At 44.6% G+C, this 25,548-nt stretch overlaps 1 protein-coding gene across 1 annotated transcript in view; it reads left to right on the top strand.

Annotated features, from left to right (window-relative positions):
• LOC144683601 (synaptotagmin-6-like) overlaps positions 1-23,511 on the top strand; it is a 335,350-nt gene extending 311,839 nt beyond the window's left edge. The window contains exons 5-8 of the mRNA XM_078546785.1: positions 6,952-7,123; positions 8,738-8,867; positions 21,365-21,439; positions 23,237-23,511. Of these exons, the coding sequence (XP_078402911.1) occupies positions 6,952-7,123; positions 8,738-8,867; positions 21,365-21,439; positions 23,237-23,308 (449 nt within the window). The 3' untranslated portion in view covers positions 23,309-23,511. The remainder of the gene's footprint in view (positions 1-6,951; positions 7,124-8,737; positions 8,868-21,364; positions 21,440-23,236) is intronic.
• The last annotated feature ends 2,037 nt before the right edge of the window (positions 23,512-25,548 follow it).

Genomic DNA, 25,548 nt, shown 5'->3' with positions numbered 1-25,548 from the left:
ATTCACTGCCTGGATCAAGGTCAGGAATAGTAAGTAGTGCCAGGAAGCCGCAACTGAGGGGGGGCCATGGGCAGAGACAGATGTTCCAAGCAGCAATATAGCATTTGCTTGGTGGCTGAAGGCTTACTTGTGAGGACTGGGAGGAGTTCCACCTGGTCCACAGCGAGTGCTGAAAGGAGCTGATCTTCACACCATAGCCTGAGGGAGTCAGAGACTTCTGCCTTGGGTCTGCTGCAAGAATCCAACAGGACCTCCAACTGACTTACAGTTCAGTTTAAGTCACAGCATTGATGATATTATCAGGCTGCAACTTTTGAATGTTAATGAGGCCCCCTTTTGCCTTCTGCAGGAACCTCTTCACCCGCTTGATTTGGATTTAGAAAAACATTAAACTATGACTGTAGAATTAGGTCAATTCACAGTGGCATCAATTTTCCTTTATTATGGAACAGATCTTTCATTTCATTTCTAGTGTCAACGAGACAGGCTTGCATCTGTCTTTTCAGACACAAGATGGCCATTCCTGCAGCTTCATGTCCTCCAGAAACTCCTCCACTTCGGTAACCTGGCTGTGTTTGCTCCAGTTCTTCTTGTTCTTGTTCAGGTTCATTGTGGTCAGGTTTCTCTATCTGTTTTTTTTATCTCTGGCCCTACCCCCTACCCCTATGCCCCTATCCTACTTGTAGACAGAGGGTGCTGGGAGAGTGGTTGGTGGGGGCGGGGGGTGAACAGAGGGGGATGTAAAATCTAAATCAAGGCCAATACTTCAGTCATTGAGTTTGACATATGGTATCAAGAGTTCAAAAAAAATGTTTCAGTAAAGATCTTCACGCATATGGCAGTAGGTCTACAAGTAAAACATATGGGTGGAAGGAGTCGTGTGAGAGGAAGAAGCAAGAATTATTTAAAGGATGGGAATCACGTGGAGTATCCTAGGATTCAGTGCAAAGGCTCTGCTCTATGCATTCAGAAATGCAACGAAAGTTGGTCAACTTCACTCATGACATTAGACTGAGGGTGGGAAACAGATAGAGCCTGAAGAAACAGCCAAAAGTCAAGAACTTAGAAAATGTTTGCAAGTGGGCAGAAATGTGGCAGATGAAAATCAATACAGCTAAGTGTGCGGTTTACATATGAGAAGATAAGCTGTGGGCCATATTAATAATGAGGTTAGGCTTTCATAAGGAGATGGGTAAATAGGTTGGAGAGTGATAGTACCATCTGGGAACCATTGCAAAGCAGCAATTAAAGCACAGAAATCATTAGAGTTGTATAATGGAGTTGATCTTCAGACAACTTTTCTAAGTGGAAACATTTAACTTTATTTACAAGACAGCAGCAGCAATTATACGTGTGCATCAAACTCTACAACTAAAGAAAAACGCCCCTGTAGAGGTTCCCCGCGCTGCTAACACATTGGTTCCCACAGATCATGTGATCTTACAATGCACAATTATTCTTAAAGCTACAGCCCTACATTTCCCAAGGCTATAATTACCACATTCCTTAGCCTTTAACTTTTCTGTACATTTTGTATTTACAAAGATATTTATCTCATGACATTACAATATTTACACAGGTCATGAAATTACAAGTTCAGTCTTTCAGGTGGTTTCCTGATCCATGTGGAACGTCGCAGCTCCACGACTTTGGATTTTTTTTTAGGAAACACATTCTCTGGAACCTCATTAGGCACATGCAGTTCAGTGTCTTCCACTCCGACAGAGACACCGGGCATGTCTTTCCTTGGTTGAGTAACTTCAACAGGAACCACAGGTTCAGTAATGGTTACAGGTGGAACATCATTTTGTTGGGGTATCTCCCTTTCTCTTAAATGATCCACGTGCTTACGGGCGATCTGGCCCTCCACTTCCACATGGTACAACAACGGTCCTGCCACAGAACTCACTTTACCAGGTAACCACTTCGTTCCTCCACCGAAATTCTTTACATATACTGCTTCTCCAACACAGGATTATTCTTAAAGCTACAGTCCTACATTTCCCAAAACTATAATTACAACAAGATGGGAGTAATGAAACCTCTGAGAATGGTCAGTACAAGGGAAGTGCCAGACCAGAGACAAAAATTTAGGAAATCTAGAAATGCTTAGAAAATATCTCACCCAAGAGAAGACTCTGGCAAAGCTGAAGACCAACAAAAAGAAGAGAAAGGAAACCCCATGTGTAGGCACAAAGCCAGAGGTAAATGCCTGGTCACCCCAGCAGCTAATCATGTGTCTGGTGGCTTTGATCTAAGCAGTTCTCACTTTCATGTTCCTCCTTGCCCAATAACCTATCCACAAGGCCTCTGGAAGACAGCAGAAGCCTAGTGATTCGATCCTGTGCATGCCCTTTCAACGAGATAGAGTGTACAAAATGAGGAAACTGGGGAGAATATAAATCTTAACTGCTCTCTGATTTCCTGCTCTATTGCTCTAGAAGAGTGCATCTCATCAAATTAAGTTAATTAATCCCATTAACATAGCATAACACAACCAGAATCGGGTGGGCTGCATCCCTCTTGGCTTTTGGGGCCATGTCTTCAGTGGAACGGTCCTGGGCTGAAAGCATTGAGAAGTGTGCGTATGGCTGCAGTTTAAATGTGGCGCCCTGCATGAGGAAGCAGCGAGCTAACAACGTGGCAGACAAATTGGAGGCTGCCCACTAGCAAGACAACGTATTTCCTGTAGCTGCATAATTAATGAGGCGAGAATGGGACCATAATGGCGCGAAAACCTTACATTTTTTTACAACTTACAACTTTTTTCCCGCCCGCTACCTCCCTTTGTGCAAATCTGGGAACATTCCACCCTAAGTTTTGAGTTCAAGCGTGTAAATAAATAGGTGGCTTATAGAAATCAATATCTCAACACCAGCAGTCGGTCTGTTTAACATAAGCACTGAAGCAAAGGGTTTGGTTGATGTTATAAACTATAGGTGAAATCATCCCAGACTTGCACTAAGTGTGGAAGCGGGCGTGAAAAAAGTCATTTTACCTGCCGGCTGCAATGATGGGTTTTGACGCTGTATCATCCTATTCCTGGTGCACCCTGCCTTACTAATAAAGCATTCACCGGAACCAGCCTGGTTCAGTGGCGGGTGGGCTCAGATTTGTCTGCCACGCCCCGACCTCAGCACTTCCTTGCTTCGGGCGCCATATTTAAAGCGCACCTCATGTCTACAGATCAGGACTGCTCCAGGGGACAGATGGCCCTGAAAGCAAAGAAGACAGCAGCCCCCAAATTTAGAGACGCCTCTCTGGGGCGCCTGTTAGATGCCAGTGGAAGGAAACTGCGAAGACCTCTACCCCCACAGGAGGTCTACCAGAGTCACCAATCTGGCCTGGGAAGCAGTGACAGTGAAGGTCAGCACCACCAGAGCACAGAGGAGCTCAGCCATCCAGTGTGGGGAGAGGATGAATGCCCTCATCCGTTCTGCCAGGGTAAGTCAACCACTTCATCACTCTCAACTCACACACTCACAAACCCACCACACACCCACATGGATCTCACACCTCAAGGTACAAAACCACTAACTCTCACACACACCTCTCCATCAGGCTCATATCTCCTTCTGCTCATGTCCTCATCCTGTCCATGGCTCCGCTCACCACACAAATATTCCATGCAGTGCCATGTGTCCTGTTCACATGCTCTCCATCTGTTTTCATGCAGGAGAAATTGGCTCAAAACAGTAGGGAGAGATCCCAGACCGGGAGGTAGAGTAGCCCACAATAGGCCCCTCACTCATTTTGAGGAGCATGCCATTGCAGTGACTGGTGAGGATGTGGACCGTGTTGGCGGTGACGATGAGATCTGTGGCGAACACACACGTGAGGATCCTGCACCACATTATCCCTCTCTCAACACAACTGTGAGTGCTCTCTCTCCTGCTTTTGACTCTGCTGCCAAGCACTAATTATCTCTACTTTGGTTCACAGGGAGCTCTGCCAAGCGACTGACATCCTCAGCCAGCTAGTCCCTCAACTCCATCCAGGTCCTCACCTCCAGCCAAGAGGACACCTCCTCCATTGAAGAGCTGGAAATAAGCAGCCTGGAAGACCCGACATAGTGCTTACCCAAACCCTCCACAAGTGCCGTGACACACACCTTGGTGGGACCTAGACATAGAGCAGGCTCGGGTTCACAATCTGGGTCACGTGTTCACAGCAGGAGGAGGCAGGTTCAGCCAAGCTCCCCGGCACTCAGAAGACTGCTGGGGAAGAGGCATCTGTAAGGTCCGAGTCAGATGATGAGCCCATGGACTTGGCCTTCCAACTCATCATGGAGAGTCAGCAGAAGGCAGGGGAACATCACACAGGGCTGTTGGAAGCCCTCAACAGAGTGGCACGTGAGCCGGAGGAGTGCGTCCGCCTACTCTCTGATAAGTGGTGCCCACAACTGCACACATGGAGGTCCCCATGGGGAGGATGGCGGATGTCATGGAGACCCTGGTCTAGCAGAACGCAGAGATGTGCATGGTTCTGCAATCCATTGCGGCAGCCATGGGTAAATTCCTGTGGTGGCCACGTGAGAGGGAAATGGAGCACCTCGACATCCCCCCAGGTGCTCCCTCCCCTCAAGCAGTCAAGCCGGAGCCTTCAGGCACCCAAAGAGAGGAGGAGCAGCAGCTGGACACCCCTGGGTCATCCACTCAGGAATCTCAGAGGCTGTCTGCACCCTCTAAGTCCCCTTAGCCTGTGAATGCCTCAACCTCATCCTCTGTCACCCAGAAGGAGCATCTGGCCCACAGGAGGACAGCCAAAGTAAGCTGGGGCCCTCAAGGCCTTGGCTCTTCAGGGGATCCACGACAAAGTAATCAGGAGCAACAGGGCCAGCCATTGCACAGGCTGTCCCCACCTCTGCTGCAGATGTCAGGGCAGCAACTAGAAGAAGTGCTAGGGCCTAGAAAAGTTTAGAAATTCTGATCACAAGTGTTTGCACGGGTGAACACATTTTGCCACTTTATAATCTGAAAATATATTCACTTTCACTGAATAATGTGTAATGTTGTTCTTAAGCTTCATTGACAGGCTTCACGAGTCCTCCCCCTGCCTTCCAACCCCGCCCCCCTCCCACCCACCCCCCACCACCTCACTAGCAGTTCAGATGCACACAGCCGGCCCATGAGTGATCCTGGAGGGAGACGTGTGTGCGTGGGTGTGTGCATGCATGTGTGTGTGTTACAATCCCCATAGAGACTTCCAGTGACCGATGGAAAGAACCACAGGGCAAGATTTCAGTTTTTAAGACTTTTACTGTGACAAGCAAACTAAAATCAACATAGATCAAGCATTAATTAACAGGCAAGTAATACACCAAACTAAAAGAAAAAGGTAGGTCTTACATTCACTAATGCAACCAAAATATGCCTTATGAAACATTTATATGCAATACGCCACTTCTGACCGATATGTCGCTTTACAGGAACAGAATCATAGTTACTTCCAGCTTGCCAGCAAAGCTTCACTTCTCCCCACCGCACTAGGTCAAAACTTCCAGTGTCCTTCGACAATCACTCCACTCAGCCTGGGTTTTCATCAAATATGATTAGCACCAGCAAGGCACATCTTGGCGACTCTCCATTCCTCAAATCTTCAAGAGCCCCGCCTGTTCTGTTTCCTATCTTTTGAACAGAAACCGAGCCCTCAACAGCACCTTGCTTGGTTGTTAATCCACAAGAGTTCATTCTGTTTGCCACAGCGATAACTTCTTTGTGTCTCAAACAGCAGCTAACGTTTTTCTGTGATATGCTGTGAACAGCTGTTAAAACTGCCAGCCTTACTTCAATGGGTTTCTGTTTGAATTTCTCTCCCCAAGGCAACCGGATCACATGGGTATATCTCCGAGCTGAGATTTATCTGAAATGTTCTGTTTTACTTTCAGTTAAAGGTACTTTTCAAAACATAACCATCTTGAAAAGTTCAGTGTTCATGGCAATGCGTTGAAATTAGTGACTCACAGGGCTTATTGTAGAATGCCTTGCATACCTAACACTTTCCTTGTAATATATTGTGAGGTGAGACTCCAGTGAAGAGCTTTGCTTACCAAATGCACAGATTGGACAAATTGAATTGGATTGAATGTGAAGGTCAGTACATTCCATTCACTGCAGCCTTGAATATTTGGTCATTAATTTGAACATCCAGAAAATTAGGAGCACATGAATTGGGTCCATTAATTTGCTAGGCTCAAAGCAGGGACCGCACATAACTGCCAAAATACCATGATTTTGGATTAAAATGTTCCAATTTCTGAAAGGACCAGAGCACTAATTAATCATTTGCCTTAATAATGGTGCACTTTCCTCCATTCACTAATAGCAGCGAACGCATCTGCGAATATAATGCAGGAAGACCTGTCAACTATTTACAGGCATTAGTGAAAAGTGTAAAACACACCAACAATCTCTTTACGTAATTCTTCTCAGATTGGAACATCATTTTTTACATTCATTCCTATTTTGCAATAGTGTCGCTACTGTTAGCCCTGACATTGATGATCACACTTTGAGTTAAATACAGTACCCCTTCCCCTACTTCCTACCCCGCAATGGGATAAAAAGAATAATTTAAAGATGCAATACTTAACAATTGCACTGGGTGCAAAGCCTGACAGAATTTACCCTATTAGGTCAAAGGAAATATCATAAAGAGTTTAGCAGATTTTACTTCGGGGTTCATGAAGAGCAGCCACCATTTCAACCATATCAAAGCTTTGCCATTTTGATATGATTGGAGCCAAACCAAACCCTGCAACAGATCACCTTTGGATGATATTTGGATTCTCCATAATTGTGAAATGAAGGTGAATGAGTCTGAGTCATCGTTGCGCCTCACTGAGCTGTGGGAAGGAACAGCAACATTATTGCCTCCTATTTAGGGTTCTTTAGGAGCCCAAGCTATCCGTTGATAATACATGCATGTTATAGAAAGTCTTTACTTTTCTAGATCCATATGTTAAGGTGTCTTTGCTGTGTGAAGGACGACGGCTAAAAAAGAAGAAAACAACCATAAAGAAAAACACACTAAATCCTACTTACAATGAGGCAATTATCTTTGACATTCCTCCAGAGAACATGGACCAGGTCAGCTTGCTGATTTCAGTCATGGACTATGACCGGTGAGTACCAGGGTCCTTATAGTACTGACTGACTGACAAGACATGATTCCACTTCAAATCAGTCCATTATCAGGGGTAATGCTCCTGATACCAGACTGAAAAATTCATGATCTAAGCTTTTATTCTGCAATATGTGGCATGAGTGAGACACTGGGATGTGGACAATAAATACATTTTAAAGTGAATTATTATTTTAATAATCCATTTCAGTCAAAGTAAAAATCACCACAAGCATTGTTAATCCTTCTTTACAGCCAATACTGGGCATTGCGTGCAGCTTCATACCCTATATATTAACACGTTGAGGCAAATACCATTGCATCTTCTCTCTCCACCACAGTGTCAAAGATAGTTGCTGGCCTTCATTTGACCCCCCTCCATCACCTTTCCCCTCTTACCTGATCAGCCCTACTTTCTCCTGGGTTCATCCACTCCCTCTTCTGAATGCCCCCTCCCTTACAATTTCTCTCTTGATCAGCCCCCGATCATCCTACGCTCTCCTGATTGCTCCCCTTTGTTGATCACTCTACCCTCTCCTGATCACTTTCCTGTGCTCTCCCGATTTCCCCCCCAGATCTCCCCCTCTCCTGATCGTCCTCTCAATCACCTCCCTCATCAGTCCCACCCTCTTTCTCTCAATATCCTCTTCCTATCACATCCCCTCTTTTCCAATTGCCTACCTCCACTCTCCCAATAGCCCCCACCCCCATCAATCACTTCACTCTCCTGATCACCTTCCTCCCTCCCAGTTCTAACGTTTTCTCCTATAAGCAATCAACTATGACAGGAATTAATGTTCATACAATATCACAAAGCAGAAGTAGACCATTTGGCCCATCATGTCTGTGCCAGCTCTTTGATAAAGCTATCCAATCTGACACTCTTCCCCCATAATCCCCCGTAAAGTATTTTGTTTATCCTATTCAAGTAAATATAAAATTCCTTTTTAAAAGTAAAAGGAATGCTAAACCTGGGATATACTAAATCAAATGGCAGAGTATAAAAGATGTAGTGTTTGTTCACAGGCAATTCTGCCTACTTATGAAAACTGTTAACAAGCGATTTGCAGCAATAAAAGTCATTGGAGAAAGATATACTTTAATAATCACAGTCCTGGAAATCAGTTCTTCCCTTGTTCAATCATAGCTAGAAACTGATAGTGCATGCATTGCGTACAGATTGACCGCCCATGCACAGTGCCATAGCAGGTAAAGGGTATTCTTCAGCTGTGAAATCAGAATGTGTATATAAACATTTGATGTCAATTCTCTCCTCATGCATATATTTTTCAGTTCGATCTACTGGGGAGTGACCAGAAATGGGAACTCTGGCTGATTTTACACCCTCCTAGCTCAGCGGCACCGAGGCCAATTGTAAAACCCCTACTATTGACCCTCATAAGATCAGCTAATTCAACACAGGCTGGGGTTTGAACCATGATTTCTACAGCCCAGGTTTACTTTGGGCAGCCAGTTGCACACTGAGCCAATGCAGGAGATTGGCTGGTTCCTTCTTGGCATAGCTTAGATTTGGTCCGTTTCTGCTTTGTGAATAATCGAAGTTGCACAGAGGAATATATGTTAATGAGAATTTCCTTCCCTTCATGATGGTCAGAGTTGGGCATAATGAGATCATTGGAGTGTGTCGTGTGGGCATCAATGCTGAAGGCCTAGGGAGGGACCACTGGAATGAAATGTTGGCATACCCACGCAAGCCAATTGCACATTGGCACCCCTTGGTGGAGGTAAGAGAACTTCAGACTGCTTTGTAGTAAATTTACAAAACATGCATGCCATTGATAGTATATGCTTCAGAGATATTGAATCATTTTCCTTTTTATATAGTCTTACAGTTGAATACAAACAAGTTGTAAATAATGATTCCTGAATAGCTGAAATGTAAAATCTATATATTAAATATGAGGTCGTATGCTTAAATCATGTGTGTCCAAATGAGTGTTGCATCCAAAGGGGCTATTTTTGTGGGTGCTCCAAAGCAGTAGTAGCGAATATTCAATGTAAACACATTAGGTGTAATTGTTATCTTTACCAGTTGGGTAGGAGCCTGCCAGTTGAAAATGCAGCAGGTTATACAATGGGCACTGGGTCCACTCTGCCAGATTGGCACTAGGTGTTGATTTTCCCAGCAACTCTAACCCTCTATAAAGTCTGGATCCTTTCCATGACTTCCATTTAGTTCCCATTTTTTTTATTATTCGTTCACAGGTAATGGATGTCGCTGGCTAGGCCAGCATTAATTGCCCATCCCTAATTGCCCTTGAGAAGGTGGTGGTGAGCTACCTTCTTGAACAGCTGCAGCCCATGTAGGTACACCCACAGTGCTGTTAGAAAGGGAATTCCAGGACTTGACCCAGGAACAGTGAAGTAATAGTGATAAAGTTCCAAGTCAGGATGGTGTGTCTGTGCCAGGATGGTCTGGGAATCTCTTTAGTGGGTTGTCTTCACCTCCAGTCAGGGTACAACAGAAACCCATTGGTGGATGGGCACTCTTTCTCTCATCTAGCATCCAATCCCTCACTCCATCCCAATTTTTCTTCATCTCTTGCTTTTAATGATATTGGTGTTGTCAGCACTGTACTTTCCACTCCCTTGAATTTCCAGGATACCTGTCCTACACATAGTTCCTCATACTGTTGAACTTGTGGAAGTCCATCGTCTCTGTCTCTCATCCTTTAATTATTGAGATCGCAAAACTGTGGAGCTTCTTACATCCTAATCTCCTCCTCTTTACAGCTTGGCATTATCCAACTATTACTTGATTTTTTTTCCTCATATTATCTTCCATTTTATTTTCAACTTTGTTCATGTTATGCCTTACACACCTGGAGCCTTTACCAAAGTTCCTCAGTGAAAGTTGTTACTGATGTGAGCTGTGAAAGATTAGACAGCCTTGTTCTGCTCCGAAACATGAGTTAATTTATAAACAGAGCATAATGTACAAAAGCAAGGAGATTATGGTGAACATTTATAAGACCCTGGTTTGTTCTCAACTGTCCAATTCTGGGCAATGCACTTTAGAAAAGATGTGAAGACGTCAGAGAGGTTGCAGAAAATATTTATGAGAATCGTTCCAAGGATTAGGGGCTTCAGTTACATGAATAGATTGGAGAGGAGTTGTTCTCCTTGGAGAAGGGAAGTTTGAGAGGAGATTTGATAGAGATGTTCAAAATCATAAGGAGTCTAGACAGAGTAGATATAGAGAAACTCTTCCCATTGGTGGAATGGTCGAGAATGAGGAGAAATTGATTTTAAGCGGTTGGCAAAAGAAACAATCGCAACATGAGGAAAACCTTTTCTTATGCACAAGTGATTAGCGCCTGGAATGCACTGCTTAAGAATGTGGTTGTGGCAGATTCAACTGGTGTTTTCAAAAAGGGATTGTATCAGCACCTGAGAAGAAAAAAGTTGCAGGGCTATGGGGAAAGGGTGGAGGAGTGGGATTAGCTGATTTGCTCTTGCAGAGAGCTAGCACGGACACAATAGGCTGAATGATCTCCTTCTATAACCTTTATGTTTTGGATATAAAAGGAACGATTGGGTACAAATAGATATTAACTTTGATCCCTAGCCTGATCCACATTTGATATTGGTTGGTGGCAGCACAGTCTCCGCCCCTTGTGGACCTTGTTGAACTCCCATTGGATTCACTGGACTCCATCTCCAGCTGGGATACAGCACAGTGTGGAAAAGTAAATGAGAGGACAATGCCAGGAAGATGGTATAATGTGAGTCTTCCAAGTCTGCTGCAGGAATTATAAACACATAAGCTGATACATACTTTGCATCTGAGTAACAGTAGGATTATAAACACCCCAAGGAATAGACAAGATCTGTGACTCTAATTAAGTGCCCACTTCATTCCATTCCAAAGGATTCACAGAACCCTGTAACTAATCTAGTCTAGAATTAGAGAAAATAGAAGCACACTTAAGTGAAAAAGATTTAGGATAGAGAGCAGAACAAACTTATCTTAACAGAAGGCTATGAGGCTTTGGAATGTACCACCAGAACTAATGATGGGGGGATATCAGGTCAGCATATGCCCAGAACCAAGATTATATCAAGTACAAACACTAAACAGCATGACAGTGCAATGGAACAGATGTCAAATCAGAACAATACCACAACCAGAAACATTGAGTAATCCAATTGCGAATAGATCATGGTCTAAGACGCAACCCAAACATAGCACCCCCAACAGCAACCACAAAAATCTCCAACAGTCTCCAACCAAATTCACCATAACTAAGACCAGAATTTTCAAGTCGGCGTGCGGGGGTTGGCCTGGCATGCCAACGCATAAAATGACGCGCGGTGATCCACGGGCGGGATGAGGTTTCCAGAAGGTTTTATTAAATAAATAAATATTTTTAACGCAATTCATAAACATGTCCCAGCTCATGTGGCACTGTCACATGAGGGGACATGTCTGAATGATTTTAAGTTTTCTTTATTTAAAACTTTCAATTTGAACTTAATCTCCCTGAGGCAGCTCCATGCCGCAGGGAGATTTCTGCGCTCTTTTGCGCATGGCCCAAACTCTCCCTCCTCCCCGCCCCCCACCCGCACTGGTAGCGTTGAGCGCTACCAGCTGTGTGACATACTGGGCAGGCCTTAATTGGCCCGGCCACCTAAAATGGTGGCGCACAGCCGCCCGCGCCCGCTCCCAACCGACCCGCCTGACAGCCAGAAAATTCTGCTCTAAGTCTGGATGGATAAGCAAACTGATGATATATTTCAAAGATTTGTAAATTTATTGCTTTGTATCATGGTATATTCAGCCACAAAGTTATTTTCCTTTGGTGTCAGGACATTTAAGAACAGGTTTGACAGACGATTGAAGAAAATGGAAAATAGAAAGGGATCAGGAGTAGGTGAACACATGGAATGAGTAATATTCATGTGGAGCACAAACACCAACATTGACTGGTTGGACATGTGATAATTTCTATGTAAATTCATGTAACTCTGGGGCTTCATTTCCATACAGTTTATTGCATTGTGTTTTGGTCTTCCTGGTAACAAGTTTCATTTCCAAAATGTTTGCGGCATGGTTATATGAATAATGGATTTTTTCTTAATGAGTAACTCCAAAATATGAATAATGAATCTACTTTCACTCTGTTAATCTGAAAATGTTTGAAAAAAATACACTTGATGGAACTTGATCAGAAAAAAAATCATTTTTGCATATGGTCTTCCAACTCATAACCTTAATAAATTGGAACAAATCTTTCTAATTAAATACCAAACACATCAGAAGTTGTCTTCATTACTGAGTGTAGTGGCTGTCTTCTAAGTTTAATAATGCTGATTAAACTTGGCTAAAACCAACAAAATCAAAATTACTTCAGAGGACAATATGGATAATGGATCCAACATGCATAACTCTCTTTGATTTGATTCTGCCTCTTGATACCTAAACCACACAAAACTTGGCCTTCCCCTCATTCCTTTCACTACTTAAAAGGGGTCACATCTATCTCTTCTATACCTTTTACTTTCTTAGCTACCTTTATATGGTCGCTTCTAGTTGACTCCTTCAAGGTTGAAAAGCCCAGGTCCCTCCTGTTTCTCCTCCTAACTCAATCCTGTCACACCAGGTGTCAAGCTAATGGCTCCTGTCTGAACGCTCTTATGCTTGAATGTCTCATTCCAGTCTCAGTTCCCAAAATTGGACACAATAGCCATTGTGGCCTAGGATTGCCAACACTGGTTGGATGGAATCATAGGAATATAAGAACATAGGAACAGGCATAGGCCATTTAGCCCTTCAAACTTGCTCTGCCGTCCAACAAGATCATGGCTGATCTGCAGTCTAAATCCATGGGGAGAATTTTCCCCCCATCAGGGGGGTTGCGCAGGAGCTGGGGGGGTGGGGGTGGGGGGTGGGGGCGGCAATTGGGTCCATTTTATGTGGGCGGGCCAATTAAGGCCCACCCAGCGTGACGTGCACCCAGAAGCGCTGAGCGCTCCCTGCGTGGACTGGGGGTGGGGGTGGCTCCCCGAGCCAGGGCCTACACACTTATGGCAAATGCGCACGAAAGAGCGCAGAAATCTCCCTGAGGCACAGAGGTGCCTCAGGAAGATTAGTTTATGTTCCCAAAATTTTAATAAAGAAAAGAAAAAATGTTAAGACATGTCCCCTCATGTCACAGTGTCTTATGAGCTGGGACATGTCAATGAACATTAATGAAAAAAGTTATTTAATTTATAAACCCTTCATGAAACCTCATCCCGCCTGTGGATGAGGTTCCATGAAAAATGCAAAGGCCGCCTGGGCTCTTTGCCTGCCTAGCCAACCTTAAGGTTGGACGAGCAGCTCAGTTTATTAGTTTAATTGTTATTTAAATGGACTTAATAGGTCTTCGACAGTTCGGTGGGCATGCAGCCGACTCCATTGCGCGCCTGCCGAACTGAAAATCTAAATGACGCACGCCCGACGTCATAGCGCGTCATTTTACACCTCGGTGAGCAGGCCCCACCCCCGCTCACTGAGCTGAAGATTCGGGCCCACATACCCACCTTTGCCCAATATCCCTTAATACCTCTGGATAACGAAAAATCTCTTAATCTCAGATTTAAAGTTTACAATTGATCTAGAATCAATTGCTGTTTACAGAAGAGAGTTACAAATTTCTACCACCCTTTGTGTGTAGCAGTGTTTTTTCATTTCATTGCTGAAGGGTCTGGCTCTAATTTTTAGACTCCCAACCAGCAGAAATAGTGTCACTCTATCTAGTCTGCCTGTCCCCCATAATATTTTGAAAACTTAAATCAAATTACATCTTAACCCATGTAAATTTGAGGCACTGCAACCCTTGATTGTGTAATCTCTCCTCATAATTTAGCCCTTGGAATCCAAATATCATTTTGGTAAATCTACGCTGCACTCCCTCCAGGACCAATATATCCTGAATTATGTTGCCCAGAGCTGCTCACAGTACTCCAGGTGTGGTCCAAATGGGGCTTTGTATAACTGAGGCATGATTTCTATCACCTTGAATTCTAGTCCTCTAGATATAAAAGCCAGTCATACATTAGCCTTTTTGATTAGTTTAATCACATTTTAATAATCTCTGTAAATAGAACCTGAAGTCTCTTTGGGCTTCCACTGCTTCTAGCTTTTCACCATTTTGAAAGTAATCTAATCCATATTTTGTAGTTCCAAAGTGGACAGTCCCCCATTTGTCTACATGCAATCCATTTGCCATTATTTGTCTATTGACATGTTGATAGATTAATCATAGATTATCTCTTTGTAATATTACACCTTCAACTCCAGTACTTACAATGCCACCTACCTTGGTGTCAGCAGCAAACCTAGATATGTGACTTTCTATCTCCTCATCTAAATCATTATGAAATACAGTGAAAAGTTGAGGTCACAACATGTGGGATGCCATTAGTTACATTCTTACTATTCCTAATCTCTGTCACCTGCTCAACCAATCTGCTAAACAGATAAATAATTTACCTCCAATTCCTTGAGCTTTGAATTTAACTGATAGAGTGGAATCATCCCAGATTTGCACCAAGAGTGGTAGTGGGCGGGAAAAAGGACATTTTACCCACTGGCTGCTATGGCGGCTTTTCATGCCGTATCGTCCCAATTCCACCTCATTAATCATGCAGCCCCAGGAAACACGTTGAGTGACTGGTGGAGCATCCTCTCATTCGCCCGCCCCGCCGTCACATCAGGCCTTCAATAAACCAGGCGCCATATTTAAAGGCTGCCCCTGCACAGAGCTAGCACTCTTCAAGGATAGGAAGCTGTTGCAAACTGATGGCTGCCAAAGGGAGGAAACATGCTGCCCCCAGATTTAGCAAAGCCTCCCTTGAATGCCTACTGGACACAGTGGAGGCCTGCCAGCTCTGGACGAAGGCCAGAAGCAAGGTCACTAATCCAGGATGGGAGGCAGTGGCAGCGGTGGTCAGTGCCAACACCCTGCAAAAGAGGACAGCCACCCAGTGCTGAAAGAGGATGAATGATCTCCTCCGTTCCACCAGGGTAAGTCACTCTTCTCATCACTCTCAACTCACACACTCACAAACCCATCACACATCCACAGGGATCTCACACCTTCACGGACAACACCATTAACTCTCACACACACCCTCACATCTCCATCAGCCTCATATCCTCTGGAGCTCACATCCTCATCCCGTCCATGGCTCCACACAAACATTCCATGCAGTGCCATGTGTCACACTCTCTCCATCTGTTTTCATGCAGGAGAAGCTGGCTCACATCAGCAGGGAGAGGTCCCAGGCTGGGAGTGGAGTGGCCCACATTAGGCCTACCACTCACTTTGAGGAGCGTGCCATGGGGCTGTCTGGTGAGGACATGAACCGTGCCAGCGGCAACGGTGAAGCCGGCGGTGAACACCCTCATGAGGATCCTGCACTGTATCTTCCCCCCCCTCAATGCAAATGTGAGTGCTCTCTCTGCTACCATGCACTAATTATCTCTACTTTGGTTCACAGGGAGCTCTGCCAAGTGACCGACACCCTCAGCCAGCCAGTTCCTCAGCTCCATCCAGGTCCTCACTTCCAGCCAAGAGGACACCTCCTCCAGTGAAGAGTTGGAAATAAGCAGCCTGGAAGACCCATCACAGCGCTTACCCTTGGATTCACAATCTGTGGTCACTGCACGGACATGTCTCTGCAGCAGGGGGAGGCAGGTTCAGCCGAGCTCACCAACACTCAGAGGATTGCTGGGGAAGAGGCATCTGTGAGGCCCGGGTCAGACGACGAGACTCTGAATTCAGCTTTCCAACTCATCGTGGAGAGTCGGCAGAAGGTGGAGGAACATCACGCAAAGCTGTTGGAAGCCCTCAACAGAGTGGCACATGAGTCAAAGGAGTGCATCCACCTGCTCTCTGATGAAGTGGTGCCCACATGTGTGTGCATGGAGGTCTCCATGGGGAGGATGGTGGACGCCATGGAGACCCTGACCCAGCAGAACGTGGAGATGCACGCACAGCTGCACTCCATTGTGGTAGCCATGGGTGAGCTCCTGCAGTGGCAACACGAGAGGGAAATGGGGCACCTCAACATTCCCTCAGGTGCTCCTGCCCTTCAAGGAGTCAGGCCGGGTCCTTCAGGCACCCAAAGAGAGGAGAAGCAGCAACAGGACCCCAGGGTCATTCACTCAGAAATCTCAGAGACTGTCCTCTCCCCCCAAGTCCAATTTGCCCCCTCAACCTCGTCCTCTGTCACCACAGAGGGAGCATCTGGCCCACAAGAGGACAGCCAAAGCAAGCCAGGGCCCTCAAGGCCTCGGCTCTCCAGAGGACACATGCCTAAGCATCAAAGGCAATGGGGCCAACCACTGCACAGGCTGTCTCCACCCCTGCTGTGGATGTCAGGGCCGCTGCCAATAGTGTTAGACCTAGAAAAGTTAAGAGTTTCTGATCACAAGTAGTTGCATGGATGAACACATTTGGCACTTTATAATCCAAAAACATATTCACATTCATTGAATAATGTGTAATGTTATCTTTCAACTTCATTTACTGGCTTCACAAGTCCTCCCACTGCACCCCCCCCACTAGCCATTCAGCTACACGCAGCCGGCCCACGAGTGATTCTGGAGAGAGAAGTATGTGTGTGTGTGTGTGTGGCAGGGCCATTCTGAGCCTCGCGCAAGCACTCTTCCACACATGTGGATCCTTCCCACATCACACTCATCTCACTGTCCTGAGCATTTTCAGTGCTGCCTGCTGGGGTTCGTTTTCAATTGTACATCTGAGCTGAGCTGCATCACCACCCACCCACTGGTCACACTCTCATGCAGCACCTGTGCCCGTCCAACATGAGGCCCCTTTCACCTTCGATTTCAGAAGCATGGTACTGGTATAGTTGGCTTCAGCTCCCCCATCCTTTCCCTTCCCCAGGCACCCATGTCCTTTCCCCATCACTGTTGATCCCCCGGCATCACCTTCCACCTCCCACTGCCACCTACCAGCCAGAACCTTTTTCTTTCCAAGATGTCCAGGTGAACGTGGACATTCCCTACCTTCCTGAGGATCTGACCCCAACCCACATTGACCTCTCCAACTTGCTCCTTCCCAACCTAGGGTCCGCGTCTGCCTCCGGGTCCACACCAACCACCCTCATCATCCCTTTTATCATTACCATCACACCCTCACCACCCCCCCACCACCCCCCCACCCTACCAGCTCACTCTGCCCTCTCTCATTCTCACAGTTCCCCCCTACCACACCTACCCCATTTGACTCCCAAGGAGGCAGTCATCGACTCCACAGACCCCTCCCCTGCACATTCACCTGGACATGCCCCCACTTACTTCTTCCTCCCCCTTTATTCCTTCAAACCCCTGGACACCTCACTGCCTCCAGATTCCTTCCTCCCCCTGGACTCCTTCCCCCCTCCAACCTCCTTCCTCCACCCGAAGCCCTTCCCCCAAACTCCTTTACCCCTCAGAACTCCTTCCCTTCCACTTACCTCCCCAGTTTCTGTATTCTCCCCATCATATACTCCTCCCCGATACACCCTACGCCCTCCCAACCTCACCCCACAACACCATCATCCCCCCTCTCAACCTTACCCCCCAACGCCGACACCTTCGTTCCCCCTCCTAACCTCACCACCCACCCCGCCCCCACTTCTCCACACACACACCAGGACACCTTCCTCTCCCAGTCAAACCTACACCTACCTTTCCACTCCCTCGACGATCATCCGTAGCACCCAAAGTCCAAGGCACTGATATCCCAAAGCAGATCCTTAACGGTGACTTTCCACCTTCCATGAGCTGCTTTGCAGTGGAGTCACGTCCGTGAGAATCCACCCAGCGTGTGATACACATTCCTCCAGGATTCGGTTGCTGTCGGGCTCCAGCATCTCCTGCTCCTCGGATGTCCACAATGTGGACAAGGTCCTGGCGGTAAGTCCCGACTTCTGCAGGTCACACCGACATGTTTTCCCACTGATGTGGGCGGTAAATTTGGCATGAGGGAATGATTTTGGTGAGCAGGGCTTATAATGATATGCAGATTAGATATATTAAAATGAAGTTCCCGATGTGCAGCAGCAGGAAACGTGGAATGCCTTTGAAGGGTGCAGCGGGCGATTGTGAACTGGTTTCACAATGGCGTGAAACCGATTTTTTGACCTTCCCGCCATGCTGTCTGCTCACGTCCGCCATGACGCCCAACGCCATCAGGCATGGGAAATTCCGCCCATCGGCTGATCTGACAGACTTTCTCAAACGCTTTCTGGAAACCCAAATATAACACATCCACAGACAGTCCCTTGTTTACTTTAGTCACCTCTTCAAAAAATTCAGTTAAGTCCATCAGGCATGACCTTTACAAATCTATCAGTCTGATAAGCTAAGATGTTCAATATGTTCAGTCACTCCATCCTTAATTTTTGGCCTCCAGCAATTTCCCAACAACAAATGTTGATTAACGTGTCTATAATTTCTTGCTTTTCCTCTCTCAGCCTTCCAATCTTCTAATCTCTGGTTCCTGAATTGAGAGATGCAGCAATGTTCTCACCTACTTCCTGCAACAGGATGAAAACCACAAGGCCCTGGGGGCTTGACACTCCCCAGTGTCATTATTTTCTTCATTTCCTGTTATTTTGCTTGCATTAATTTTGATGAGTCCCCAGCCTTGGACTCAATATCAGTTTTCTTAGGATGTCCAGCATCTACTATAAATATCGATGAAAAATAATGATGTATTCTGTCTGTCACTTCCTTCTTTTGTTCATTTATAATTTGCCATTCAGTTTTTAAAGGCCCACATTGTCTTAATCGCCCCCCTTTTTCCTAATATAATTTTAAAATCTTTGTTGCTTTTTTAATCACTTGCAGATTTCCTTTTTGTACTCCTATCTTGTAGCTTTTACTATCTGGTTTTGCTGTGCTTTGCATCTTCCACGGTCACTAGGATCTGTGCTATTTTTTTCATTCTTGCATAATTTTTGTTTTAGTTTTATGTTGTCTCTTACCACTTCAGTCATCCATGGTCAATTTTTAGCAAGTAGGGCTTTTGCTCCTTAGGGTTATAACTTAATTATGTATCAGGTTAAGTTTTTTTTTGATCAGCTCCAACAGATCTCCTGTTGTTTTATCCATTAACAGATTTTCTCACTCTCTAAATCATCCCATTGAAGTCAACCTTTCCTAAATTTAGAACATTAGTAGATGTTTCGCATTTCTCCCTTTCAAACATAACATTAAACTCCATCATATTATGATCACTATTACACAAATATTCACACATCATTAGTCCATTAACTGGCTTATTATTATACCTGCCATGGCCTGCCCCTTTGTTGGTGTTGGACATATCGTTGCAGAAAACTATCCCAGACCGCTCAAAAAATTCACTAACTTTTTGACGTGTTAGTCTGAATATCCCAATATTTAAGTTAAACCCCTTTGCTATAACTACCCTGCCTTTGCTATGTGCTGGAAGATATGACTCTTTAATTCCTCTGTTGGGTGTCAGTAGGGATCTGTTTACACAGGCTGAAGTGAAGTGTTTCTGTTGGTTGATTGACATATTTATGAGGCTATAGTAAGTTATTCTTTCTTTGATCTATTTTTTAAATGCCTGCATGTTTATTTGGACAAGATTAAGAGGTGTGAAGTGGGGTACAGCTTCTGTAATGGAAACTATGAATAGCAGTGTCTGATTGGCACTTTTATAAGGCTGTAAGAGCAGTAGTATTTTTTAAAGCACATTTCTAAATTGATGTTTTTCCTGAGCATTTCAAGACTTGCCATTGTTATTATATGCCTCATTGGATCTGTATATAGTGCATACTGGGTGAGTGGGCATGGAGGGTGTAGGGGGCATGGAAGGATCATGGTGGTAATGGAAGGCATTTGGAAGGGGCATGGGGTGCATGGAGGGGGCATGTGAGCTATGAGGGGCTTGGAGGTGGAATGGGGTATATGAGGGGCATAGGTAAGAACTTTCAAAGTTACCATTCAAAAGGGTCCCCAATCCAGACTATGGTTCATGACTCTACTGAGCGGCCATGAACCAAGGGGCCTCAGGAAGTTGACCTGACTCCATGGGATTTGCAGGAGGTTGCGGTATGAGATGTTGGCGCTGGAGGGTGGAAATTCCAGAATTGGCTCCCAGCCACCATTGTTAAAGGCCTCCAGAGTCCAGGGAACTCCATGAAAATCTGGTCCCCCATGTTTCAACCCATCTCCATGTATCCAGTCATGCTTATAATTTCCTCTCTATGCTTCTCTGAGACTCATTAAACGACTGCCGCCATTGTGTGGTTGTCTCTGTGCTGGAGGGAAAAGGGCAATTGTTGATATGTGTCAAGAGTTGATGGTAGGACCTCAAAAGGGAGCTTGCTGCTCTTGCTGCTCCTCCTCTGCTTGTTGGTGTGGAATACCCAAGAGCACACAAAGAGGGGAGGTAGGCTGGACATTGGCCATTCCTCTTGCATTATGTCACAAGAAGCTTAAACATTTAGCTTTTGGTGTTTTCCTATCTTCATACTCTATCCCTAGTGTGACATGTGGAAGGATACTCAGGTTGATTACCAATCTGACAGGCCATGATGCAAACACAGCTTTTGTGCTTGTAACCATTTTTACACCAATCATTAGTCTTACATGGCAGATTGTCTAGCCACACCCACCGGACTCAAATATGTCAACCCAGAATTCAGAGTTGGAGCTCTGGTCTCTGCCTGTCAGGACAGTCCAGAGTAGGGCTTGAAAACTACACCTCCAGATTCAGACACGGGAATGCTCCCATTAATCCAAAGGCTCCCTCCAAAGTGTTTAATGGTGACAGATTATATGTGTGGGAGCTGAATAGAATTGAGATGATGAATTGGACAACCAACCTGCATCTGCCACCACCCCTCACATTCCCCCATCTCCCAGTCCTCCCATTTGCCTCTCCAAGAGTACTCAGGCTTTCTCCTCAGATGGGGTGAAAAGCCAAAGGTTGAGAGGGACAGTTTGTTGCTGTTCTTTGAGATTGGTTCTGGGTCATTTTCTTCTTAAAGATCAAAGTAAATAATGTGATAGCCCCTTTATCACATGGAATGAGCCAGATGCCAGAAAGTACTCCATAATGTCAAGGTGAGGGGGTTGGGCAAGGGGGTGGGGGGGTGGGGGTGGGGTGGTTGTGGATGTGGTAATGACAGGTGCAGGAAATGAGGAACTACATATCCTGAGGTTTTTAATGCTTCCCCTTTGTCATAGGCTGTGGGTGAAGGCACACTTGCGGTGGAAGGAAGCGGTTGTGAAGGGTATAGTGGCACCTCCTGCACATTGCTGGTAAGTTGCGGGTGATGTTCAGTACTATGAGAGCAAGAGGGTGAGAAATGAGAAACATGTTTATGACAGTGCATTGTTGGACTGTCTTCTTGTACCTTGGCTGCCCTGGTGGAGTCATTGAGCTTCTTTGGGCACTGAGTTATCACACGGGGCTTTGTGTAGGTGGCACTAACTACCGAGACATACCCCTTCCACTGTGCCTGGGCCTTATTTTTCATTGTTCCCCTTCCCTCTGTTTTGAACATTTTCTCAGAGAATTCCTGTATACTGTGGAACCATATATAGAGACTATTGTTTTGTTTCACTATTTGAAGTACTTGCTCCCAAATTTTAAATTTCTGGCCTTTTTTTTAAGCTACTGCAGCCATTTGAAGGCTGCAGTGGTGCTAGATTTCCTGGCCACCAGAGGTAATCTCCTATTATGTAGCACAAATGGTGCTGGGAACCCACTTTCAACCTGATGAGTCTGGCTCCGCTGGGTTCAGCAGAGGCTGACCAAGGTCATGCAGTGACTGAAAGTCCTACTTCAAACACCTCTGGCAGGAAGCCAGCGGAATTGGAAACCGCAGCCTAAATTCAGTGGCATTGCCCCTTTTCAAAGGAATTTGCTCCTGCAGTGGTACTATGCAAATAAGCCCCATTTTTAAATGCAAATTTGTAACTTTAATTTGTTTAAAGAACTAATTGATGCCAAGAGGTAGCTAAGTGACAGTCATCTTTGCATGGTGGCTGAAACATAACATTTGGGACTCATCTGGTATTTTTCCCCTGCCCCGGAAACAGGGTGAAGCAGATACCCTCAATCACAGCCAGCCGCTGTGTGAACCTTAAAAGAGGGCACATTTTGTCATTGTCATTTGTTTGTGGTTCCTAGTACCAGAGTGTTTCTTTAATGTAAATATATGCTAGATATGACATAAAGGAGGCTGTAAATTTGTGCTGATATTTATTCATTACTGTGTTGTTTTGTCTTAGAACGCTTGTCACAATTTCTGAGTTCTTAAACTTCCTTCAATAAAACATTGGGAAGACTGAAGCAATAGTCTTCGGCTCCCTCCACAAGTTATGACCCTTCACCATTGGCTCTGTCCCCCCAGCATGGTAGATTGTTTGCAATCTCAGAATCCTGTTCAACCTTGAATTGTGTTTCTGACCCCATATCTTCTCCATCACAAAGACTACCTACTTCCACTTCCATAACATTGCCTGCCTGAGCCCATCTACTGCTGCACCCTCACACATACCATTATCACGTGCACTAATTTACATTGCTACCCTTGTCAGCAACCAGTCCCAATTTCCACAGGCTCAACTTTTATCTTGACATTGCTGCCTCTTGCCTATCCTGTAGCAAGTCCTGCTTTCACATCAGCTCATCGTCATTGGGGTAGAGGGTTCTAGGCTCTCCGATGCCTCAAAATTAAAACTCTTTATCCTTGTGTTTAACTCTTCCCTGGCCTCGGCCCCACCACCTTATGAATCTCTTCCAGTCCTGCATCTGCCCTCCCAAAAGTGTCCATTAATCTAATTTTGGCCTCGTACTTATCCCTTCCTTCTTCTCCTGTAGGTCTCACTCCCTATCATTGCCGCTCTAAACATTTCCACCTTACTCTCCTTCGAAATCCTTGAGAATATTGTTGGTCACTCTTCCTGCTCTCTCCATTGGTTCAGCCTTCATTTTCCAAATGCCTTCTTGAAGCACCTTGAGATTGTTTTCTGTGTTAAAGCCATTATATAAATACAAACTGTTGTTCAATAGGAGAGTAACACAAAGGTTTTCTACCTTTTTCTTTTCAGTGGCAAGGCCGCGCTGCCAGTTTTGACAGCCAAGCATCCTGTCCATCTCCTAAACCTCCAGCAACACCATGAATCCCAGTGCAGAGAGATTCTGTGGATCCTTCAGTGTTCTGAACATAATGTAATGTCAGTAGTTCAGTCTCTTTCCTCACAGGAAAACTACATTGTACTCTGCAAAGTGGACACAAGTATCATGGAGATAGCTTGTCATAAGCTTGTTGCTGGGATAGAAAGCAAATCCAAAAATTGGGTGACTTTCAGATGCTGTGCATGAAGGATACAGGATTATTATTGTGGAGCCTCAGGTGTAAATAAGGGGAAGGCACACGAAAACACTGTGTTCTGCACTAGGGAGAGAAATGGAACCAAATGTTGTTGGTGGTGTGTGAAATTTAAATTCATTTGTATTACAGCTTGAACCAATACATAGGTTTGAGTAATGTGCCTCAAAAATGATTCTGGTCTGTGTTAAAACTTGCATTACTTGTGTTTTCTTTATCATGGAGTCAGCATAGTTTCTCAGTTCCGTAAAAGACTAAACTATAGATTTATCATGGATTAAAACTCGCAATAGTTCAGCAACCTCAGGCTATCAAAATACTAGTCAGGCAACTACATTTTCAATGTTTTTATTGTGTAGAAAGCATTATTGCTGTACAAAATAATCACTTTAATTTTTATTTGGCAAAAGTAGGCTTAAAAAGGTGATGCTTTACCATGTGCTACATCAAAGAAAGCAAAAATACTCTTGGTTTTGTGTTGCTAAATACTTTGGTGGGCTATTGAAATTAAGGAAGAGTTAGGATCCTATGAGTTAACAATGCTAGCTGCATACCTGATATGACCATTGAATCAGTTAACTGAAGTATGTTTCTTCAGCTACAACCACCTCTCTCCTACCCCCAATCAAGCTTGAATGCTCTACTCTATTCTATGCGGTGACACTTGGCCGATGAGGATGGAGGAGTGTTTGCGTTGGTTATGGAGAGGACCTGAAACCATAGCACCCACCATTGGAGATAAGGACTCATGCCCTAAAGATGAAGTGCAGCACCACCCCAGGGGAATAGCACAGATAATGCACAGACATTTACGTTCCTACTACTGTGGTTTTAATCTAACTCATGCAAGCTGGATTGAAAGTGTTCCCTCAGTATTGATTAAGAGCACTTTTAAAATCAGCTTTTTTGAAAAAAGATACAAATTTTACGGTGAAGTGATACTGGAAGAGGCTTCATATATTTGCCCTTATATGGCATGGGTGCCAATTGGATGCTTTCTTTTTTTTTAAATTTTAAATTTGACAAAATATGAATAAGAGATATAAATGAAAGATGCAAAAAATTTCCAGGGCCCTTCTGAAGGTACTTCAGATGTAATCTACCCCTTGAAGAAGATGTCTATTCCCTATTAACTCATTAATATTTATTCTCCCATTCAAAATACAGTTGAGAATCCACAATGTGTTACCCTGTCCCACCTTAACTACTATTTCACCTAAACTATTTCTAGCTAGAAGAACATGATTAAATTCCTGAAGTCAGCCTCTCCAGTACCTGGCTTACATTGACTGTCATTTTGTAATCCACATTAGAAGTGGACTGGCTTCTCTTGCTTTCCTGTGAATCAAAAAGAGAAAGCAGGCTCCACTCGCAGTACAGATTTATGATGTTCTGCAGTGAGCTTTGTGTATTTTCTTTCTTCATTTAATGAATCAAAAACCAAACCTGACATTTCAGGAAACTCTCCAGGTTTATAACAGAGCAACAGGCAAGATCACAATTGCATTTAGTAAACTGAGAAACCAAATTATTAAATTGGGCTGAAATCCTCTTCTAAAATGTACACCCGCTTGGGATGTGTATTGGAGGTAAATTATTTTTTAAATTTAAGTTTTACCTTTGGGTACATTGCTCTTGATGTCAAAGTGGAGAGCCTACAGAGAAACTCCACATTATGACTGGAAGGTTAGAGGCTGAAGGCGAGTACTGTGTGCAGCTAGTAGGTAAAGTTGTGCCCAGTGTCTCCAAAATGGGGAAAATTTTCCTTAAATATTCTCACTCATAGGACAATGGGCTGTGCTAAGTGGGAATGTCAGTCTTACAATTAGGGATTCTTTTGAGGCAATATAGAAAGAGCTTTTGCTTGCATTACTCATATTATCCAGATAAATTGGAGTATTTAATGGTGACTTTGAAGTACAAGAAGTGAAAGTGTTCTCTTTATTACAAGCACTTATATGAAAGCACTATTCATTCTTGAAATATGTTTAAAATTTAAAAAAAACATTGGTTGCTTTGTAAAGCCTAGGT

The sequence above is a fragment of the Cetorhinus maximus genome, chromosome 8, assembly GCF_964194155.1.
Source record: "Cetorhinus maximus chromosome 8, sCetMax3.hap1.1, whole genome shotgun sequence".
Classification (NCBI taxonomy): domain Eukaryota; kingdom Metazoa; phylum Chordata; class Chondrichthyes; order Lamniformes; family Cetorhinidae; genus Cetorhinus; species Cetorhinus maximus.
Note: the sequence above shows the minus strand (reverse complement) of the source record. Positions and strands in the feature narration are given on the sequence as shown.